This window comes from Plodia interpunctella, chromosome 8 (assembly GCF_027563975.2).
Source record: "Plodia interpunctella isolate USDA-ARS_2022_Savannah chromosome 8, ilPloInte3.2, whole genome shotgun sequence".
NCBI classification, from domain to species: domain Eukaryota; kingdom Metazoa; phylum Arthropoda; class Insecta; order Lepidoptera; family Pyralidae; genus Plodia; species Plodia interpunctella.
In genome coordinates this window covers 6,218,879-6,244,317 of record NC_071301.1, presented here as the reverse complement: position 1 = coordinate 6,244,317, position 25,439 = coordinate 6,218,879, and the positions used below count along the sequence as shown (strand labels likewise).

The following is a 25,439-nucleotide window of genomic DNA, read 5'->3' as shown; positions in this document are numbered from 1 at the left end:
AAATATATGTATTGTTTGTTAATGTATACTAATTGAATTATAAAGTATGAATTCTTTAGATTCACTACATAATTATAGTAAATATTCGACTATTATCTAAGTATTTTGTGCTCTCTAAACAAGCTATGAATTTTCCCATTTTTTTTTTTGAATTTTTCAAGGAATAAAAACTAAAATCTTTCTAGTACCTGTAACATTACTTTTACAATCGCCAAATACTCAGGTGTTTCGAGTTTTGCGGGGGTCCTTTTCTAGTTTTACCGAGTTGACGGTTATATATTTAAATTCGCAATTTTCTATTTGTGTCATTATTTCTCATATTTCTTCCTCTTCCTCTTATCTACATGAACTGAATAGCAAAAAAGATATCATATCCTGTTTATTGATTCTTTTTTACAAACTACGGAAACATTGTCGTATATTCAGTACGTGCCGACAGCAAACCTTCATCAATAAAAATCGATTGTTGCCCTTGATTGTCTTTTGCGTTCTGCTTATGTTTTATTTTTCGCTTCTAGACATAGGAAGAAGTAAAGTTACAATATTACAATACCAGTGCTTCGCTCCCATGGGAGTATTGGGATAAAAAATATCGAAAGTATCAAAATCTGCCACGTAGATTTTTCGTGAAACAGTAACATACATACTCAAAAGCTTCTACGTTTATATTAATATTGATAATATTAATACAAACGTAAGATATAATTGTATGGACTGATATAGAAATATTACAAGTAATAGTTTCAATCAAGAGGTCGGCGCAGTAGCTACGTATTGCAATCAGCGGCGGCCGTGCATCACTGCAGTTCAATAATGTGGAGACGAGCCCATACCAAACCTGTTCTTTCTTTTATTATCTGTTTTCTAAATAAAAAATTGCATTTAGCCGGAAATCGTGATGTTTCGTAAATGTAGCATATTTGTTAGAAGTTTGTATAATTCCTTTTTGAAAATAACTTCGGCTCTTACAAAATAAACGCGGAAAACTGACTGACTTATAAAAAAAAATATAACCCAGTTCATTAGATGACAAGGCATTAAAATAAATAAAAAAGTCTGTGATCAAAATTATTACGTAAAAATAATATAAAACAATGGCCCATAAGAACTGATTTTATTATACTCGTACTATAATATTATTCATGAAATAGAACTATTTACTATTTTTAATATTGTTAACTATTTGATGAATCTTTCCGGAAAATGTAATCTGAAAAAACAAAATCTTTTTCTTTTCCGCGATTGGCAGAAATAGGAGAATATATAGGTAGAGATTAACAAAACAAACTGTGTTACGTGGTACACTCAAAGTATGAGATAAGTGCGTGTTAAAATTAGTAACATTATTACTTGTATCTAATCTTATTTATTGTATGAATGGGACTGTAAGCTGTTTAATTAATCTGTCTTTTGGAAATATTATATAGATGCAATTGCTCGCCGCTTTATTCGAAAAAATACGACGTACCTAATAAATCTCACCGGCTGACATTCATTCTTTTTTTTTGTAGGACAGATTACAATATATTAAATAAGTTTATACTCAAATCGTTCACTTTCTGTTTAAGTTACCCTTTGATCAATAGGTGAAGCAAGTAATTCTTGTAATCACTGATAAATCATAAACCCAATAAGATTATGCCAATGTGTACGTTACTTCCGGGCCGAGAGGGGCAGCTAATCGAAGAAATTAGTCTATGCATGCATATGCAGTTATACTTGACTCTCAGGGTTATTATCTACACGAGGAAAAAGATAAAAAGGTCGAGATAATTCCGCAAACAGTGATGTATGAGATCTCTGCGGAACCTACAGGCTTTGTTCCTTCTACATAATCTATTCATAACACAACTTAATGTGACGTTAATCTTTAGTACCGCACTCCATATTGGGGATAGTCAAATATTATCTGTGACTATTGAGATCTTATTCAATGGACTGTTATTGTTTGATTTAAATCTACTTATAGTAAAACCTTCCTGGCGAAAATTTTACTAACATAACTCTTGAACATTATTGTTACACAATTAAAATATTGTTAACCTTATAATTAACGAAATCAGTGGATAAATTAAAACGTAGGTATTTCACTATATAAATGCGTAGGTAGAAGAGTACAGAACTAATTTTAGTTTAAGCCTGTACTGTTTTAAAGTAACTTTAATTTGCAGCAAAAATTATAAGGCCGTTGGAGATATTATAAAGTAGTAAAGTGCTGGTCTATTCCTTAAGAAATTTAAGGTTGAATTGCTCTCTATCCCACATTTGGAAAGTTACACTTCTTCGTGAAATGTAACTTTCCAAATTACATTTCACGAAAAAGTGTAACTTTAGGATTAAATCGGATGTGCAGTCGACATCGCCGATTATTTGGATGCTTTTTCTATTGGTTAAATAAAAATACAGAATATATATCATTATTTATTATTATGTATTCGATACCTAATATAAAGGTGGATTTAAGCCTGGACATAAACAAGGTGTAAAACCATCTCTACATGTACACGAAAATTTAATTGAAATTATGTGGATCTAAAAGATTTATTAGTGCTAATCATGTTCTGACGTATAGTAAGTAGCTCAGCAGACTTGCCAATATAAGATCAAATAAATAAGGATCAAAAGATAAAATAAATTTAAGGTAAATTATTACAAGCTCTTTAAAATTAATTGCTTATCTTCATAAATTTGGAGGGAAGTAGTTTGTAACCAAGCAATATGTTATTATAATAATAACACAGACAGTGTTATTATTATTGTGTTAGTTTCGGCTGTATATATTTATTGCAATTTCTATAATTTGTTTATTTATATTGTTTCTCTATTAAAATTGATTCAAGCCCGCCCGAAAAAAACGCATGGCGCATGGCATTTAATGGCACAGGTGTATATTGTGGTTTCGGAAAAACATATATTTTAAATGTTCTACTTTTATCTAAATATTTAAAGACATATTATAATTTTTAAATTTAATACCTAAGAAATTATTACCTTTTCCAAACTATTTGACGAATAACACTAATAAATAGGAAATCACCGTATCTGTACCGTACCGTAATCATGTTATACCAAAATTTTAAGAGTAACAATGACCTTATTAGGTATATTTTAATTACAGAATCCGTGTCTTTAGCTTAATTGTTTCAATTTAGGAAATAGCGGCAAAAGTCAAGGCCTCAACCACCCTCAAGTGTAAGGGCAATGAAATGCGACAATGCACTTTTTTCCGCAATGATATAATCGAATAAAGTTATATCTACAATTACGAAGTTATTACTATTTTATGCGCCCGTGCTTAGCTCAATCGTTCCATTATTTTGTCTCGTGTCTGTGTATATATGTCTGTCCGTGGCATACGGTAGCAGCCAAACGGCTGAACAGATTTTTATCTGGGTTTTATTTTTTATTTTAAAGAGAATTTAAGAGAATTTATTTTAAAGAGAATTTAGACAGTAATTGTTCTTAGCTTAGTTTGCTTAATATATGTTCAGCCGTTTGGTAACCGTCAGTTTTTTTCTGTCCGACGATAGGTGCCACGAACTTTGGAGTCGGTATTTCTTAAATTTTTAATGTGATTTCTATTAATTAATTTATTCATACATAATATTACTTGACGTCATACAATAATTGACAATAAGGAAGTTTTCCTTGTCAGGTTAGATTATATTGTGTAGGTATAAGTTTACACGAATATGTAGTTTAAGTGGTAACTTTAAACAATCTTGAAATAATATACGCTGATAAAAATATGTAACATAAACCTTTATATCCTGGTTTTGCTAAAGTACGCTTCACTTTATTTATTCACAACATTACATTACAAACCTTTATTATATTGTCACCTGCTGCTATTTATGTCACCTCCCTTGCAGTAATTCAGTTTTTCAGTACCAATTACGAATAGGGTCGCCGTAGTTATGAAAACATTAGGCAACTTGGAAATAGTAAAATTTTATGAATCGTATAATCTTATATGACATCAATTTACGTTCAGTATTTCATAGTCGGTCGTAAATACAGTAAGTAAGGTAATAAATAAGTTTTGATTTCAATAAAGAAGTAAAAATTAATTCGTTTCATAATTCGGTAGCTATTGGTACAGAAGGTTATCTAATATTTTTATTGCCCGTATAATATTGTATTTATTTAAAAAAATAAATGTAAAGAAACCCAAGAAAATACCCAAATAGTATTTTTATGGACTTCCAAAATAGGAGATTATTATGTACGACTGTTTTTTTTTTTTTTTAATTGTAACTAGCGGCCCTTCTCGGCTTCGATCACGTAAAATCATAATAAATTATACACCTAAACCTTCCTCAAGAATCACACTATCTACGAGAACCTGCATCAAAATTCGTTCGTTAGTTTTAAAGATCTAAGCAAACAGACAGCGGGAAGCGACTTTATTTTCGAATCAAACAAACACTATTTTCTTTATAAATGAAAAAGTAACAGGCACTATGAATTTTATTACAAAAGTAAATAAACACAAAGTTCACTGTAGTTCACAGAGATTATCATTATCATTTCGCGAGAGGAAAAGTCAATGACGCCCAGTGCGCCGACCGGTCGGTATCTGGGCCAAACTACTTCAGGACACGCGGACTACGGAAGTCACTTCCGCGCTTCCGCACTTCCTGGAGATTTCAAAAGTCAAGGTCATAATATATTTATGTTGACAAACAATCGTTATATAGGTTAACATTAATCTTTCCCAATCTATTTAAATAACATTTTGGCTTAATTAATCACTCCCACTGTAAACAAGTCCAAAAAAATTAACAATAATATTTGGTCTGTTTAGGTGTACGTAAGTGTCTTGATTTTATTATTCTTTTTTTTATTTTATCTGCATAACAGAGTAAGACGTAGATTATCATTTTCTATTAGGATATCTAACCTTCCGTAAGCTAATGATTTGAATCAACGCCTTGATTGATCAATGTAAGAAAAAACTTTTTACTTTAATTTAATAGGTAATTTTGTCTTACACTTAGGTACATCGATTTTCTTTGAAATTCTTTTCCTAAAGCTCTCATAACAGGCGCTTTTACACGCATCTGTAGACTGGTTATGTAATCTATACTAATTCAGTCTCATATATGGATAATGGATATAACAGAAGACCTTCAGACACAGTCGCCTGACAAGTTAAATATGATCGATTCATATTATTCGGTTCAAGCAGCCGTGTCTTCTGATCATAGGTTTCTATCATGAGGCAAGATCCGCTCACCTTTGTCCGGTGCAATGTGCAATATGCAATTTCTAGATGTCGCCCTTCACCTAAAAGATGTTGCAAACATTGGATAATAATAGCACTTATAATTATTATAGTTAGGCCTCGAGATAAAATTGCAAAGTTTGTGAAAGGAACATACAAATGTCCATCTATAGGAATAGTACATAAGATACTTGTCACGGTTTAGAATACAATAATAACGTACCAGTATCTACTAGCTTTAATAATTCAGTCAGACAGTTGCAGAGAACCTAATAGAACGTACATAACCGATAAGTACTGCTTATATCTACCCTATATTTGTATATTCAAGATTTTTGCATTATGTTAAGTGAACAAGTAGTTTCACGAGAATAACTGCCGACAAACCGTTTTACAGCTTGAGAGATTATGTAAATCTTTAATGTACAGTTTTGTTGAAGAAATAAAAAGTATTGCCTATTTTTTATTACTGTTTTGATTTATCTAAAAACTTATGGCGACATCTACAGTAGGTATAATATAAAAAAGTAAGATAATAATTGTACAAAGAGTAAGATAATTTTGTAATCACACATGCTTAAATGGTTAATTCACAATAAAAGCAAATAGTTATCTACACGATTGTCGTTCCGAGGACACTACAATTGTCTGTAAACATTACAGAGACATACAGGCAAATATAATCTAGTCTTTATCTCTGTAGTTTTCTACAAATGATGCTTCTTGACGACACGCTATACTGTAAAATGTCTTCATTATCTTTTGCCTATTGTTCAACTACGTTTGGCCAATCGCTCAGATACAGAACATTTTTCAGGTCTTCAATTTAATCTAACAAGTCTGCCTAAGAGATGAAAATTTATTTTCAACTTTTTCCTACACGAAATACAATTATCAACACAAAATGCACGATAAAATACAATGTTTATATATGGTCTCCAGACATGGTTCGCTTGCGGAATGTAATAATTCCGTCTACGTGATGTTTAGACTCGGCAGTCTCTAGGCTTGCTGAATAAATAACGCTGTCGTTCAGGGGACTCTTTCACAGTCTACTCAGGTATTCAGAGAGGCCAGGAACCCTTCATGTTAACGTATGGCGTCATAAAACATCTTTTATATGTAGACGCGTGGGTACGATCCAACTAAATTAATTCAATTCAGTAAATATTACAATTAAGTAGATTATTTATATGTAGTTATGGTTTATTTGGCATTTAATAACAGTAAAAATGATTTCAGGTTCCTACCTATACCTAAATGAGCTCGTTGATAGTCATAGAATACAAAGACACAGACAAAGATTATTTATGTGCAAAAATATGACTTTACATTTATGTGGTGTTAAAAGAAAAACTTAAAAGAAAAACTACGTGTTTCACCGTCCACGGGTATGCAAATTTAAAATAATCGTTATACATAAACAAGATACCAACACAGATAACAACACAGATGTTTTTTAAACCTATCACCTAAGTAGTAACTACGTCATCTATCCTCAGCCTAATACCTATCTATGTAAATTACAATTTTTGTTGCCTTATTACAACTATACAAAGGCTTTTGTGATGCTGTCTTGTTCCACATCACAGCGTAGCTAAACAGTTTATATACAGTTATTTGTTAACGTGTAGGCGTGTAGTGAGTACATTTTAGTTACATAGTTTTATCTTTCTCATCTGAGCCTTATCCTGGTTTCTTCCTCAGCCACATTCATACAGTAGATACATATGGTTAATTTGGCATATCTCATCAGATCACTAAAAGTTTTCTTTATCCTGGGAACTTTGACCTAAGATTTACCTTTGTAATTCGTTTTTTCTTTCGTTAAGGCATATAAAATTGTAGGAAGAAAATGATATGTTGCTAAACAGTACTTAGCAATTTTACCTCTGTACCAAACGGTGCTCGGACCGTTACCGCGCGACGCTGAACTCGGACCCTCGAACTAAATTGGTGGACGGAAGCAAATGCGATTTTATTGTATTAGCTCATCTCCATTCGTTAACTCGATTGACTGTAAAAGACATGGATCCCAACCTTCATCTCTTTAGGCCCGCATGCTCGGATTAGTAGACTACTTATGGCTGAGTGGATCGCACGGTTGTTGCAGATAAACATACTGACAGCAAACATTCGTTATGCTTAGGTGTGATAAACAAAAATGTTATATTTTAGTATTGCCATGGAGAAACAACAACAATTCAGAATTATCTTTACAACGACCAACGGCAGAGTAATCACATATATTATTACTTTATTACTAAAACTACACTCATAATACTTATGACTTACCCACCTTCACACTGTCATTTTTTGAACCACGGTCTTCAACATCAGGAATTCTGTCTTTTGATTGAACTAAAGATGTTAATTGAAACCAGTTCGCTTCATGTACATGATTATGTAAATATAATGTATTTTTATAACAACACTAGTTTTTGCCCGCGACTTTGCCTGCATTTATTTCGTGCATACGCTCAAACTTATTATGTCAATAGCTCGAGTTCTAGGCATATACTATACCAGATTTTAAGTTAGACCATCTGCTATACAACTTTGAAAATCGCATCAAATTCGATTCAGTTTAGTTTTTGCGAGATGCGTGAATAAACATACAGACAGATAAAAATTCTAAAAAAAATGTTTTGGCTTCTATTAGTCCGGTAAAGACCCGCCATAATTATTTTTCTTTAATATCTTCATGTACAGACATAGCCCACGTATGTTTTTATTATATATATATATAGGTTACTAAGTTGAAATTATAAGAATATTTTACTGCACTAAAATTATGCAAAACACAAAATATAGTCGCTTCGTGGGAAGAATTTAATTTGACAGTTCAATGTTAACTGTCTGCTGGGTCAAAGATTCATGTCGCCCGATCTCTAATAACTAATAATAATATAAATATTATACATATATATTTTTTTATTTTGAGGAAAATATAAAAGGAAAGTTCTCAGCGAGGACAGTATATTTAAGGACAAATAAACAACAACACTATAATAATGGCTTGATAACAAAAAGAAATATTGATGGGAATAAATAAAAACTAGCATGCAGTAATGAATCAATATGATCAGTTATAATTTTTACTGCGATAACAATGTAAGTTATATCGCTATCGCTATAATTAAATGCTCCCATTTCTCCTACAGATATCGCATTATTTATTATTTGTGTACATAAAACATAAACATACTTATATGTAACCACTACGCTGTGCCTTGCTTTTTGTAAGGTAAATTCAAAATTATAACAAATAAGTACATTAAAAATCAGGAAATAAGCTTTGTTCTCCCTTTTTTGTTCCAGTAGTTCCGTCAAGAGAGCTATGAAGGTACTGAAATGCTTTAATGTAATAATACGTACTACATGAACCCTGAAAACATTGATCATACTCTGTTTTGGATAGTCAAATAAAAGCGAAGTCACGTTCACTGATATGTTATAAGTTGCACCGCTGCATGTTATGAGTAACCAGAACAGTGACCGACGTACAGTCAACTTCACTTTATTTTAACCTGCATGGACCTCTATGCGTAGGTAATAGTGGCGAATATTCAATGAATCTGAAGGACTTGTTGTGTGTTGTATGTACATCGCATCAAATCAGTCTCATTGAGCACGTTTGCTTCCGGAGTCGACCCTAACGCAGACTCGTATAGTGTCGCCTCACATTCTCACATCACCCCGCGGGCTATTACTGAATGTGTGGATACAACGAGCGGCTTGGTAAACATTCTGGCTTATGGAAATGAAGAGAAATCTGGCTACCTTATTGCCCTTATCAGGGATCATGAATATTAACAGTTATTAATTCCCGGTTTAGTTTTATTATAATACCACACTGATATGACCGCGGCACGGGCTTGAAAAGGGTCTTCTGGAAGATGGAAACTATAGTTGAGTATCTCGTCGATAATCAATCATACGGGAGTGACCGTGTTTTTTCATTAACAAAACCGTGCCCACTTTTAAGACCGTAGTAGTGGCTCTAATAACATTCAAGTTTGCAATTATTAGTTATCATCACTCATTTTGTCGCAAGAAAGCAAGAAAGTTTGCATAGATTTCTAATTTGAAGCAACGAATATAATTTATAAAACCATAATGCATAATTTCATATTAAATGTAAGACATATTAATTATAATTATAATATTACTTAGGTAATAGTTACTAATCAGAGGATGCTATAATTTATACGAGTATCTTAATATATTTACCTAGAAATGTGATCAGGATATAAATTCTCGAAAACAATATTATTAATATTCACGATTCGGTATAATCTAATTATGTGGTCATTTCGTCGTTATTGTGGTTAAGGAAAATAATTCTAAAAGGGAAAATCAATGTCCTCTTGTGGTCATGTGTGGTTTGTGTATAGAATTTAGAAGTTAGAGTTTGTTGAGGTTTGTTAACCATTATAACATGTATTCTTTAAATGTAACCTTGAAATAAAATGATATTGATGATTATATTGAGAGAGAAAATAACAACTTTACATAAAGTAAAGCCAAATGAGAAATGGTGGAAATTTGAAATTGAGATATTGGACATTGAAGAAATTCAATCAATATCAATATACTTAGCTGCGATCTTAATTAATAAGAAAACTGATAATTTAATACGAATAGTCCGACACTATACATGGTCGACACGTAATATTCGTTAAAAGGGAAATCAATCTCAGTTCAAGATTTCTGTGGCACGCAATGATTTTATCAACATCCTCGCGAGTATTTAACTTGTCTATTTCATGTGGTACAATATAGAACACGCTGATTATAAAATTACCTCAGACAGGTCAGAGACAATTGTTACAACAATAAATGCATTCTTGCATCCGGCTTTTAGGCCGCGTAGTGTAGGGTCCCACTGCAAGTTGACTCAGAGATCTGAGTTAGTAATACCAGGGCTGGAATGAACCAATGTGTTGAAGACGAGGATGTTAGCCAATCATACAATCGTGACAATCCTTGTCTTGTCTTGTCCTTGTCCAAGTCCTTGCGTGAGATTAATTAGCCCAAGAAATAATATTATTTTGAGAACTCAATAATTTTATAAAATTGAACCTTTATCTTCTATGAATTAGAGACAGATAGATATATTACAGAAGAAAACAACGAGTTGATTGCATAAAAAAATGACTATAGAAACAAATCCTTATAGGTATATTGTTCTTATGCAGATGTGAATTCAATGAAGACAATAATTTTGTAAACATGTGGCCCTGGCTGTTTACTAAGTGAAACTCAATTTAACAGGTCACTAGATGTTAGGACACTTCTGTTGAACCAACGAATGGACTGGAGTGGAACGTTAGATTGCAATCGTTTTTTTTCTTAACATTTTATCAGGAAACTGAACACAACTCATCAAAGTGATTTGTGCCTAATTGATTAGGTTTTTATGAAGTGTACAACTTGTTTACAATTTCTTTTCCGCGTTTTGGAGACGAAGTCATGGAAATTTGATATTATGACATCCAACTGACATCATATCCTAATACCTTTTTCTATTTGATAACTATATATGATTTATATCAAATTTTACCTAAATAAAGATGTTTTATTTTGAACATAAAAAAGTTATAACACATACTAAGCTAAAAAATGTCACTATCTCACTTTAAATAATTTGAAATTGACAAAAAAAGATCAAAAAAAAAATGCTTAGTGTAAGTTTTAACTTGTCATGAATAACAGGGAATGAATTTAGTCTAAGGTTTAGTCTAAGTTAGTCTAAGGTTACATGCTAACCATTATGATAAAAACGAAAACCCAATTATTATGTAGTTTTTATTGATAGCTGTTTTGTAACTTATTGCAAGAATATAGAAAGTAGGTCATTGTCCATAGATTAGTTAAATAGGGGCAAATTAATATACTTAGATATGGATAAGATTTGAAGAATAAGAGTCACAAGTCGTACCTATTCAGAATTGTTTTGATAGTATGTTTTACATACAGCGTGTGAATGTATTGACAGGTAGGAAAATTATAACAAGTTATTGAATCATGTTTATAATATGCCAAAGTTACTTTTAAGCAACAATTTTACATGAATTGTAATTAAAAATACCAGTGATCTCAAAGTAGTTTTTAAATTCGCAATGTGGATAATTTTCACAGTAACAATATACGTGTATGTAATTTTGTTTTAATTTTCATTAGGTTTATTGTTATGTGAACTTGAACTTGAGTATTTAAAGTTGTGCAATATACCAAAACGCATAAATATATTGCACAAGTTTAAATAGTTTAATAAATCTAATTGTCGGTCTAATAAAGCCCGATGCAAAACGTTTCTTAACACGCATAATTCTCACGTTTCAATTTGAATGCAGTTTTAATTGATCTTATTGCGACATTCCGTTTAAAAATACTCTATGAACAGCCTGCCTTGCCCACTCTGTTCACAAATGCAGATAAAGGTAAAAAGATCAAGTTATAAGCTACAATAAAATCTTCCCATCTAGTGTGTTCAAACATTAATATATTTCCTGATATTTTATTGATGATTTGTATTCATTTGCTTGTATTTTTATACTAAAAAAAAGGTGAAAGGGGTTACAGTTAAAACAATGTGCTCAGTTGTGTACTTGCATGCAAGCAATAACTTCAACAACAAATTCAGTATTTATCTAAATATTGACGTAACCAGTCCAAAAACACAATTTTCGGAATCTGCGAGACTAACAGAACCATTTGCAGCAAACAATGCGGCAGCCTAACGTGTTTCTGAAAGAAAACAACATTGATAAATTACTGAAAGACGCAATGAAAAGCAATAATTAATAGAAACCTGAATTTCTGCCTTTCATATAGATCTAAATTAATTAATGACGCTTGAACTATACAAATCACGCATTACCGTTATTGTTTCTCTAGTTAGCGTTAATCCAGCCGTGCAAATCGCGATTCTGTAATCGATATTCCCAACCTTGGCCCCAAACGAGCCTTGTCCACGAGATGAAGAATAATGTCTTGACGCATGACGCCTATGCTCTCTATTTGCTAGTAAAACTACGCATAATCTACGTAAGTACGAGCCCTGCAATTGTCATATCCGTAGGAGCACGATGTATAAATATATTTGCCGTTTCACTAGGTCGTGTGACAAATTTGGATGCTTTGGTATGTTGTCTGAACTTTGAACATAAAAATCATAAAAGCTATATTGCAATATTTATTTTATTGCTTATTGGTAACTTACTGATGTAAATTAATCACTTTGAGTCTATTTATTTACCAAGCCTTTTTTCTGTAAATTTCGTCAAGTTACAAACAGTGAGAAATTTTTCTTTGAAAATGTTTATCATATATATTTATCATTTATCATATATATTGTCTAACTTTTCGACAGTATCGATTTTGATACAGCATACACACTATTCGGGTGTAGTTTTGAGATGCGAGGCGTACCTATATAAACAAAATAAGCAAATTTTAAATATATATCGACATAGTTTTACTACTAGAAACCATTAACATTAAGCACTATTAGTAAAAACCGTATAAAAATGGCTTCAGTCGTATTTTATATAAGAACAACCACGTATGCGAAACGCGTTTGCCGCTTGCGGAAATTCCGCGAAGCAACAACGCTAAAATAAAAAACTGATCCCTATATTAAATATTCTTTCAGAGAGTTCGAGAATCTGTATTTTTCAATAGGTATCTTATTTATAGATATTTCGATATCAGAAAACTCCTCCATGGATGATAATCGAACATAAAATGAGAATTTTTTTTTCGGATCTATCGAATCTGAAATGTGTGAATATGTAATGTGTAAAACGTATAATGTTGTGTAATGTATATTTTTCGTATTTCATACCACCTAAATTAAAAAGTAACTATTTGATATTTGAAATACAGCAACACTGCACAGTAAACAGAAGGTCACAGACTAATTAGCACATGAATGCGCAGTGCATCATATAGTATTGACAGTGATTCTGTGTGGGTCATTACCGTTCCAATGAAGATCATTGTCAAGGCGTCCGCGCATGCAAGCGTAATTTTAGAAAGCATATCGACATGATATGGACCGATCAAATTATGCATTACTTTTTTCATCAAAAAACACTTACCTTTCACAAAAAAATAAAATAAAATCATTGTATAATTTAACTGACAATAAAATTAGGTACAAGGAATATTTTTTTATATTAAAGTAAGATATTTTTTTTAAATATAGTAGAACATAAATGGGTACGTACTAATACTTCTGTAAAACTTATGTAGGCAGGCATTTTGTTTGGAATTTAACTACATACGCCTCTGTCTGTTTCCAAGATTTCTTCTTATAAACCACGCAACGGGTTTTGATATAGTTTTCAGCTGTAATTTAGACATTTTATTCCTGTAGGTTTATACATACATAAATGACCCGTGAGAAGCCGAGCCCAATCGCTAGTTGCGTATATTTTAAAATTTATTTTACGATAAATCATGCTCTTGCGCTTTTATTGATAAATAAATTAACGCCACGTGGCACGCGATACACATGTATTGCAGACATGTAATTAAAATTAAACACATCTACTTGGCTTGGACAGTAGCTGCTACAATCATATGAAAATTAAAGTATTCAGCCAAGTTAACTGGACAAGTGGCGCAGGTCCACAAAATGTGGTGGAAATGAAATGATCACTGCATACGCTATACGGACGTTGGTACGCATTAATTGAGTGGAAATTGATGATTCTACATGGTACTTTAAACGTTTTACGGCCAATATACCATATTTCCGGGATATAGAAAAGAGGCAACATATAACAGGTATACTTGTGAATTAGCTGTTAATGCAGCTTGAAGGTGAAAATTGTTTATGTCAAATTAACTTAGGTATGTAATGCATCCCGTTTGAGGGTATAGTATAGTATTACGTACTACTACTACTATATAGGTACTTACTACGTATACACTGTATTCATGTTGTAAAATCATAATCTTAAACTAAGTTACCCATTTTATGTTCTCATAACCATAAATGTTAAGTTGTTTAATTTCAAAAAACTCATTTACGAGTACACACTTCAGGCAAAGAGATAAGGAAACACAGGTACAATAAAATTTGAAACAAAATCAAAATCAAATCATTTATTCAGAAATTAGGCCTTCACAGGCACTTTTTCACGTCATATTCTAAATTAAATGATGTTTACCAAAGCTACAAACTACTAGCATTTCGGAACGACCACTGCTGAGAAGAAATGCCGAAAGAAACTCATTCAAACAGTGTTGGTCCCTATTATGCCAGAAGGGCTTACCATTTTTTAAATATAAATTTATGTATATTTTTTTATCAGTAATATAACAATGTAAGTACACAATAAAGTACATAGTCAAAAGGTATAAAGGTATACTGAAACATATTATGATTGTGATCAAGTGCTGATGAAAGGAAAATATCCTTACCTATATATATATATATATGTATAATTAACCAAACAAAAAAAACTTTTAATAAAAGATCGAGCTGACCAGTTCCCCCGGCAGCACCCGTTCACGAGTTGACGCGTGAGTCAGCCATCGCGAAGCTCAACCACAATAGAGGGAACCTCCCGACCCGATCCACGACGCCACTACCGGTTTGACCATTTGAGTGTGCATGACATACTCGATCTCCATAATCTAACATAATAGATACCAATGTTACTTTCAGACACTTGAAGATCACAAATCACGTATATGTTTTACAAGTAAATGTCAAAATATATGTAATGAACATGTCAAGAAAATATATAAACAATAATAAAAAAGTAAGATCAAGTGTGAGAGGTAGAAGTTTTAGGAAGGGTCCAAGGTTTTTTATCATTTAAATCAGTCGCTAATTGTGTAATAAGCATTAGCCATTAAAGCATTTTTAATATATAATTTAAATTTTGGCATTGGCAAATTAATAGCCTCTACAGAGAGTTTATTGAACAATTTTACACTTTGACCCACGAAAGACCGCCTTTGTTATTTTTCTTAAAGAAAAATGACACGTTTCGTTCTGCACAAGTTCGTCCCTATTTTTATTATTCCACAATTATAATTTTACCAAGAATTTTAAGCCCATATCCGATGTTTTTAGAAATGATGGGTCATTATTGTCCTCTTCAGAAGCTATTATAATTTCCGTAGGCCAATCGTACGCTACTAGATTTCTCGATTCGTATAGTCTCTACTCATAACTTAGGTTTTTGCTTATGTGATTCAGGCCATTATATTTCATATCGTAATTGTAATAATATGCAAATGGTGGAAAATACCGAAAATAATTCAAGTAAGAAGTAAACAAAGTGTAGCCAGGTATTTTTTATTAATTACGTAATATTATTATGGATACACACAACATTGGAAACTTTCCGGTCGGTCTAAGAATAATGATCTAATTTAACATTATAATATTAATAGAATGAAGTATTATAATTTTGAATTAATTATTTCCTAAATATAGATCTTTATCCGAAAACTGAATAATGGGGTTTTATTAAAATAATTACATATTGTGCCGACCCCACATGAGTGGGATAAGGTCAAGAAGAAGAAGAAGATTAAAATAATTCGAAGCGCTCTGACAAAGTGTATAGGTAACTAAGGCCTTGCACGAATATACATATACCAAGTCTGTGCTTGCACGTATGTTGATACGTGCAAGCACAGACTTGGTAATGGACCCCAGCAGTAAAAAAATTATGAAAGTTCAACTTCAATTCATTCCAAATACAAAAATAGAGTCGAGAATTGAGACAAAATAATAAAATTGATGAAATAAAGCCGAGCGATGACTATAGTTGTCAGGATTATAACAGGTAGAAATCCTGCCTATCCCTATAGGAAACAGACATGACAATACCAATAGATAGTGTTATTGTTAATGCTAATAGCAGTCCACTGATTAATGCTTTCTTTTTCAGTAATCCCCAGCCAAGTTTCGAACCGAGACAAGTCGAAAGTACCGCCGTTGGATGTGGAGGAGAGTGAGGACGTGGTCTCCTCAGTAATCGGCCACTATGGGTCCTGGCAATTGCTTATCACCTTCTTGCTGGCCATGTTCTCCTTCCCCTGCACCTTCCACATTTATCTGCCTACGTTTACGGTGAGGTTTTATTACGTTATTAATTTTAGTTACGTACTTATATTTCTAACATTATACTTATTACAAACATTTTTGTTACAATATAAATATTAATAATACAAACGAATAAGTTCTTGTGTATTGTTGATGCTACAATTTATATAGCTAACATTATCAAATCCTGTCGTTTCCTATAACACTGCATACTTGTACGTAACACGATTAAAGCTGGTTTACCGGAGTATCATTTATTTATGCTACTAACATCACAGTTCAAAATCTCGAAAAACGGCCTTGCTGAGCACAATAATTGTGACAAAAAATAGGTATAAAATGTGTGAAGGTAAGCAATAGAAAAAAAAAAGTTCTACAAAAAACAAGGGGGAATCCTACAGATGAGGATTCGCAGGTAATAGCTATATGTGTTACTTATTTTTATAATAATGTGATTACAGGCAAAAACAACAAACTTCTGGTGTCGAAGACCAGAAAATTTATCAAGTCTACCTCTCGAGAGCTGGATCAACTATAGTCAACCTGTGGACGCCTGCAGCGTTCGAATTCTTCTGCCCAACGTCACCGCTGACAGCATTTTAAATGGAACAGCACCATTCACAGACTTGGTGAGGTGTGACGCCTGGGACTATGATCGGTCAGAAGTGGGAGATACCATTATATCAGAATGGAGCCTCGTTTGCGATAGAGCCCATCTCACGAGCTTGGCTGAAGTGGTGTTTTTAGTTGGTGTTGGCATAGGGGGCGTCGTGGGTGGATGGATTTCAGACAAGTAAGATCATAATATTATTCTGTTACATTTGTACGAGCATTTAGACCAAAATTATCTAACTAAATATTTGTACATAATATTATCAAAGGAATCGTGTGATGTCATTACATGTTCTCAGATATGATTTGTGGTTAATGTTATGTAGTTTTCCTTTTAAAATAGTATGATATGAGAGTTCCAAAAATGGGATATGACTTTATATGACTTATGATCATAATTTGCAACAAAGTAAATCATTATAAGTTTTTATCGAAAATTTGTTTTAGATCAACAAAAATGAAAAAAAAAAAGATTTTGACATAAAAAAACTAAATACAAGTCTCAAAATTATATTATGAGGTATTGTAGTTATCTAGAGAGGGGGATGGGATCTCACAAGGGGATGTTATCATTATTATTTCTTATTATTATTATTATTTCTTTTTTCTCGAATGAAAAAAGACTGAAGACTGCTGTGTAAAAATCTCAATATTCTTTTTTTCAGATTTGGTCGCAAACGCATTTTGATGGGCATGGCAATAGCTCAGAGCGCACTGGCCATCCTGGCTTTGCTCGTGCGTTCCTTCATTCAATACGTCATAGTGAGACTGATCATGGGCCTGGTTTCCGTATCTGTGGTATATGCAGCATTTGTGTTGTCTGTGGAGCTGGTGGGAGGCAAGTGGGTCACTATCGCTGGAGTGTGCAACTTCTTCCCTCTGCCTCTAGCGTATATCATCGTATCTCTTCTGTCATTAGTTCTCCCCAACTGGCGGGACTTGACACTGGCTTTGTCTATTCCTGGATGTTTGCTTCTTGGTTTGTGGTGAGTATTTTGCTTAGCATCTTCATTTTACTCAGTGTTACTAAAGTAAAATTGTCACAATTATAATTAATAATTAATTAATAGGCGAATGCCTATAAATGCAAATTGTTTAAGTACTTTGAATTGAATTTTAAAGTCGATTTAATAGATTCTTTGATTTAAAATGGCAATTTCTAAGATATTGATAAGTAAAGCTTTTAATTTTTCACTTCATCATTAATAATATTGTACTAGACTAGTTGTCTTGAAGATTTTTAATTTTTCAGGTTTGTGTTGCCCGAATCTCCAAGATGGTTGCTCAGTATGGGAAGAACACAAGAGGCAAAAGCCATTTTAGTGAAAGCTGCGAAATTTAACAAGCGAGATGTACCAGTTGATTTGGACAAAATGCTTATGGCTCAAAAGCCTGAACCGGGCAACTCGGATATAAGTGTGTTGTTCCTTTTTAAAGGAAACCTCAGAAAAAGGACCGTCTGCCTCTTCATCGCCTGGTTTGCGATGACGATCGCTTATTATGGACTCTTGCTTAATATTGGGAACTTCAATCTCGGAAACTTGCACGTCACGTCTATAATTCTGGCTGTAGTAGAAATTCCAGCAATAGCTATTAGCATCCCAATACTCTTGAAAGCTGGAAGACGCATTCCAACCTTTATCTCGATGGTTGTTTGTGGATTGGCTTGCGTTGCCAGCGAACTCTTCACGATGTCTTTGAAAGAAGATTGGGTTGTGATAGTTTGTCTGACGATTGGAAAGTTTGCTATTGGTTCGACAAATATGATGCTGCCAATATTCACTGCTGAACTTTACCCGACTGTCATAAGGAATCTCGGAGTTGGTGCAAGCCAAATAGCAGCGGGTCTCGCACTCATTGGAATACCGTACTTATGGAGGCTGGTAAGATTTTCAACAAATCTCATGAATTGTTTTAAAATCAGAAATGTAGACTCATTTCAATTCAAAAATTAGTTATTCAATATATAATGTCTTGCTAGTAAAGTACTTTTATTTACTTAGGTATATATTTTTTTATTTATATTCTGTATTATATATATATTCAGCAGAAAAAGCGAGTGACGTGTATTTGTAGTTGTTTCCAGCATTGTAGTTTCCATGGTTCAACCGATTGTAGTTTCCAAGCGGTTTGATTGAGAACGATGATCTATTTGCAGACGGCATTCAGTGTCCACCTGCCAATGATGACGATAGCCGTGTTGAGCGCGGTGGGCGGCGGTATCGTGCTGCTGCTGCCTGACACAGCCAACAACAAGCCCGCACCAGCCGGCTCAGGGAGCACGTAAGTACAATAAATACATATTACTTACTAATAAAATTATAGGAAATAATTCCTCGATAACAAACCACTCTCTACCGGGTTTTGTTGAATTCTATCCTGGCCCCAATTGGTACATTGCGCTCCGTAGTCCTCCGCTGTGTTGACGAGAGCATAACAGCGCAATTGGGCCGGTATCTCCCACAACCTATCGGTTTCTTGTCAAATTAATTAGACAACAGCGACTCCATCACCACTGGGCCAGGTATCCTTGTCTATCTGACACTATCGCGAACTCAGACAGATGCCTATGATAATGAACATAAATTCCGTATTTCGAATGAGAGCTTCGCAATGAAAAACCAGCTATGTACGTCGATACCACCAAATTTTGGCGAACTGTTTGCACACTGACTGTTGACTAGAGGTGCCATCTATGTAAGTCACGTAACATTTAAACTTTTCTTTACAGGCCTACATTCGACAACACTTTACCGTGCAACGGAACGTTCACAGTCTCCGACGACAGAGGGCATTAGTAGTGCAATAGTGACAGTCCAAATATACTGAAAAAGTCAGTGGTGTAAATAATGAATGAATGAAAAGTGAGAAATTAATACGAATTTAATAATTTAGATACATTCTGAATGTATGTTAATGTTACCACTTATCTTTTAGACTGTATTATTAGTTAGCTTTTGAAATAATGCAAAGATTTTCCGAACTTTCACACAAAATAGATGTTAGTGTGCCTTTGTGTTGGTATGTTTGTTACCTACCTAAAAATGTACCATGAACAATGTAAAGTAAGAAATAATTATTTCATGTTACTAGATAATTAAGTAATAGATATGCTTAAGACTCGTTTTAACTATTTAATCAGTAAAGTGAAAATGAATGAGAAAATGGTCATCAGAAATTAATATGTTGCCTAAATTTGCCAAAGTGGCATCTTTTATAAAACATGGTCACCGACTAAACTTGGATAAATTAGTCATTTATTTAAACACTTTTTTGCACCGAATTAAAAAAATACAAGATAAAGGTATTTTTGCCAGTCAACCATGACAGTATCTATAAAACACATTTTGAAAAATTGTATTATCTATATAATATATTAGAAAACGACAAAATATATTGCGGGTGACTAAATTGGTTTAAAGTTATTTATTTTGAAGAGATTATTACTTGTACGCGTCTAAAAAACACCTATAAGTATAGATGCATTTAGTGGAAATCTCTTCAAAGCAAACAGAATATAGGTATGTTACTTTTTTAAAGGTTTTTTAATACCCTGTATTAGATAGACATTATATAGATATACAGTATATATATCTTGTATAGGATCAAATTACCGAAGTATTTATCATATACATTTTTGTTCTTTGAGATTAACATCATTCAAAAGATAAGACAAACTGTGATTAATATTTTATATTTATGTGCTTTAACGATAATTAAATTATTGAGTAGTCTATCGAGTTCATACGTATATTATATAGTATGGGTGCATGTTATGTTGCATTTGTCTTAGCATAGTAAGTATATTTTTAAGAGCAGTAACTTAAATAGTATAATAAGTTATGTAGAAATTACAATATTTAAGCATTCGATAATATTGTCTATTCGTACCTGTTATCATATATTTTATAAAAAATAACAATAAGCATAGTAGTAAAGTAAGAAATAATTATTTCATGTTACTAGATAATTAAGTAATAGATATGCTTAAGACTCGTTTTAACTATTTAATCAGTAAAGTGAAAATGAATGAGAAAATGGTCATCAGAAATTAATATGTTGCCTAAATTTGCCAAAGTGGCATCTTTTATAAAACATGGTCACCGACTAAACTTGGATAAATTAGTCATTTATTTAAACACTTTTTTGCACCGAATTAAAAAAATACAAGATAAAGGTATTTTTGCCAGTCAACCATGACAGTATCTATAAAACACATTTTGAAAAATTGTATTATCTATATAATATATTAGAAAACGACAAAATATATTGCGGGTGACTAAATTGGTTTAAAGTTATTTATTTTGAAGAGATTATTACTTGTACGCGTCTAAAAAACACCTATAAGTATAGATGCATTTAGTGGAAATCTCTTCAAAGCAAACAGAATATAGGTATGTTACTTTTTTAAAGGTTTTTTAATACCCTGTATTAGATAGACATTATATAGATATACAGTATATATATCTTGTATAGGATCAAATTACCGAAGTATTTATCATATACATTTTTGTTCTTTGAGATTAACATCATTCAAAAGATAAGACAAACTGTGATTAATATTTTATATTTATGTGCTTTAACGATAATTAAATTATTGAGTAGTCTATCGAGTTCATACGTATATTATATAGTATGGGTGCATGTTATGTTGCATTTGTCTTAGCATAGTAAGTATATTTTTAAGAGCAGTAACTTAAATAGTATAATAAGTTATGTAGAAATTACAATATTTAAGCATTCGATAATATTGTCTATTCGTACCTGTTATCATATATTTTATAAAAAATAACAATAAGCATAGGTACCTACTAAGATTGGGTTCGTAATTTTATTAATAACAATTAAACTGTGGTTGAGAAAATACTACCAATCAAAGTAACTGTGACTTAGAAGAGTTACGTTGATTAATGATGGAAACGTGGAAAAATGAAATTTACAAAAGGTAAATAAAATACAACATTTTGTATTAGGTTAGAAGTTCTTTAGGGTATGCTAAAAGCGAACTTAAATAGTCATGCTCTTATACTTGAAAAAAAAAATTATCATAATTAGGTAATTTATAACCTATGCAAAAACTAATTAAAAATACTTAGCATTAGGTAACAGAGTTGTTGCTTATCAATGCGATGTCGACGATGATGATCCAATTAACTCTAACTCTAATATTTACATTCTTTACCCATCCGGCGCCAATAATATATATATATATATATAAATATATATATATAAATATATATATATATATATATATATATATATATATATATATATATATATATATGATATCAGATGATTAGATATGGAGTAACCCCTCAAACGTATATAGTACATATATGTTCAATTCATGCTACTAAGTACATCTACCTTAAAATACTTATGGCATTCGTAGATATTTTATTATTTTAATCTTTCGATTTCATTTCTTGATAATATTCGCAGCAACATTATAAATAACATTATTTTTCTAATGAATAATTAAGGTAAAAATGTGTGAGATTTGAAACACTCAATGCTGCAACTTAGGCTTGTACTTAAAACATAATTAAATGTTTTCCTACGAGCAATCAAGTTTTATTTTAATACAATGACAGAAACCCAGTGTTTGTACGAACATGATGTCTGTGTTAATTTAATTTGTATTATGCAAGTTCATGAAATGGTTAATAATAAATGTTTTTTTAATTACCTGCTATTTTATTGAGTAGCAAATATTTTCATATCATTATTAATTGAATAAGGTTGTTTAACATTATTCAATTAAGAATAATGCTAAACAACCTAGTCTCTGATCCTACGGTATTTTGCAAGAAAATCATTTTTTATGTAGTAGGATACTACAAAATCCTGATCTCAATCCTGATCTCTGTTGATATTATGTATATTAAACTACTACTAACTATTCCTGTCAACTAACAATTTTTATGTTCTTGTCTGATATCTATAGATTATACCTACCTCAAACTATAGACATAATGAATTGAACCTGTATTAAAAAAAAAACAACTACCTGTGCATTTTACATATTATTAATTATTAATTATTAAAAGATAGTGCACTAGTTTCTCTTTGAAAAAGTTACAGAATATCATTAAGTAAATTTCAGATCAACCGTCGTCTCTTCGAATGTTGTGTTCGTCACATTACTCTCTGGGAAGCCGAATCAATTCGAAATGGAATAGGACAATGACTCCTGGCAGTCATGGCTAGGACAGTGCATTCCCTCGACCGTCATTACAAAATGTCGGTAACGGTGACGACGCCACTACGTGACCAGCATACATATATCCACCTGACACTCAGCACTTCGTCACATCAAAAGAAACAACGATTTCGACGGCCTACTTATACTACATCATAGCTCTTTATTTAACAACAATTTTAATGTCCACTTTTATGGAATCTTGTATATTATATAAACTGTAGAATTATATAAAACATTTTTTTCAGAAAGAAAGAATATCACGAGTACTTTATTATCTATTATGAATAAAATATTTATGAAATATTTATTGTTTAGGTTTTCCATTTTTCAGGGTTTAGGACGGACGGGTGCGATGTTTAAGACCACGTTGGCTAATTCAACTCAAACTCAATATCGACAAATTACAAGTTTTCGTACAAATAATATAACACTAGGTTTAATACCTAGTTTAGATTACACGATTTTATTTGTGGGAAGGATAATAAATCAGAAGAAATAAGTCAGTTTGTGAAATTCGATATAAGTATATATGTACTAGTACTAAGTACCATAATTTACTTATTACTTATTGTACCTACGTATGACCACTCTATAGAAAATCCGATGATACGCAAATAGGTCTAGGTCACAAAAATGCTAATAACAAGAAGTTATTTTCGATTTCTATTCCGGGACTAAGAATTCCCTCGTGACTCGGAAATACGGTATGTTCCAAGGTTTGATAGCTGTAAGTTCTTTAATGATAACTTTGTGGTCATTGACCTCCAATGCTGACATCAATACATTTTTAAGTAGTAGATATGTATGAATATGACCCCGAAGCATTTCTATTGTCACAGATAGTACGTGTCGAATCAGACACGAGCCATGTAAAAGGCGATATAGGGCGCGTAACGGAGAATATTCTATCAGTCCTTGTGAACGTGGTAACTGAGGCACCAGTACTGAGATTTGATATATAATTAATTGGCTTAGATACCTAGTTCTGAGACAAAACGAAAAAACTTTTTTTATTATGTCCCTCCTGGAACACAAATTGCACGGTTCGCAGCTAATGCAATGAATCGCGATATATCTTATAGTTCTCGATATATCTTATAATCTAAAGTTAACGTCAAAGTTGACTGGTGCAACCTACCCTAAGTTAGAAAGTTACCATCGATTTACTGTTTCCAATTTTCCAGCGACGGCCAATGCGGGGAATGAACTATTATATACTCGTATATTTCAGATTAAATAAAATACAGAATAACTCAACTAGGTACTCGGTACGTGAGAGGATCTCGAAGATTTCAGGCTTGAAAGTAATCATTTTGCTTTTTGCAAGTAAGTACAAGATCAAAACGGAAAACTTAACGTGTATCTTAAAATAGTCCTATGAATGTATATTAAGCCCCTCCAGTATTCAGTTATTGTTTGCGTGATGCGCATACAAACATACAGATGGACTGATAGACAGACATACGAAAATTAAAAAATATATCATTTTGACTACTTTTAGTCCCATAATTATTTTTCTTTAATATCTCCTGTCAGACATAGCCCACTTACAGATTTATTATTGTATTGATGAGTAAAAAGTAAACATGAGTTATAAATCTATTCCCTTGTCATTTTAGGCAGGTAAAGTTACACTCTCACTCATGATGCTCCTAGTGCTATACTTTCCTGCGCTCGCGTGACCAGACTTCGTTGTTGGAAACATTGACGTAACATCCAAAATGCATTATCCTCCAAGCCTGCAACCCAAACTAGACTGAACATTTATGTTAATGAACGTTTTGTTCACTCCGAACTCCAAAATAATGCAAAACGAAGTAGCCGTCAAAATTTTGAAGATTTTTTTGTTAGAGCTTAGTGTTAATTTAGGTAGGATGAATTTTAAAAGATCGTGTTTCAACCGTCATCAAGAGAAATCGTACCTATTATGAATCGTGTACAAAAAGTTAATAGAACTAGCTACTGAATAAAGTAAAAGCGTGTACATTTTACGTGCATGTGATATTTAACAGCTTTTTATGTTTTAAATGTTAGCTCAATAATTATTACATACTTATAATAACTATTGCAAAACTCTCTTGGACCCAAGGGCTGGTGCCTATTTTGGCCAACGGTGACTAGTTTGCCCATAAAAAGAGGAAACGTCGCTAGCTATCTGGGAACTTTACCGCACGACGATGGCGATTTAGTATCAATTTTTTATTTAAAATAATTTAGTAATTATAATTTCTATTTACTAATATCAAATGTTCAGGTTGTAAACTTAAGAATACTGATGGATATAAATAAATTTCATTTATAAATAATCATTTCAG

The 25,439-nt window shown here is 32.3% G+C and overlaps 1 protein-coding gene across 2 annotated transcripts in view; it reads left to right on the top strand.

Moving 5' to 3' along the window:
• Positions 1-20,844, top strand: part of LOC128671788 (organic cation transporter protein-like) — a 37,460-nt gene extending 16,616 nt beyond the window's left edge. For both annotated transcript variants that reach the window (XM_053748547.2, XM_053748548.1), the window contains exons 2-7: positions 16,153-16,334; positions 16,769-17,100; positions 17,585-17,905; positions 18,172-18,802; positions 19,078-19,202; positions 19,651-20,844. In XM_053748547.2, coding sequence (XP_053604522.1) covers positions 16,153-16,334; positions 16,769-17,100; positions 17,585-17,905; positions 18,172-18,802; positions 19,078-19,202; positions 19,651-19,717 — 1,658 coding nt within the window. In that variant the 3' untranslated portion in view covers positions 19,718-20,844. The remainder of the gene's footprint in view (positions 1-16,152; positions 16,335-16,768; positions 17,101-17,584; positions 17,906-18,171; positions 18,803-19,077; positions 19,203-19,650) is intronic.
• The last annotated feature ends 4,595 nt before the right edge of the window (positions 20,845-25,439 follow it).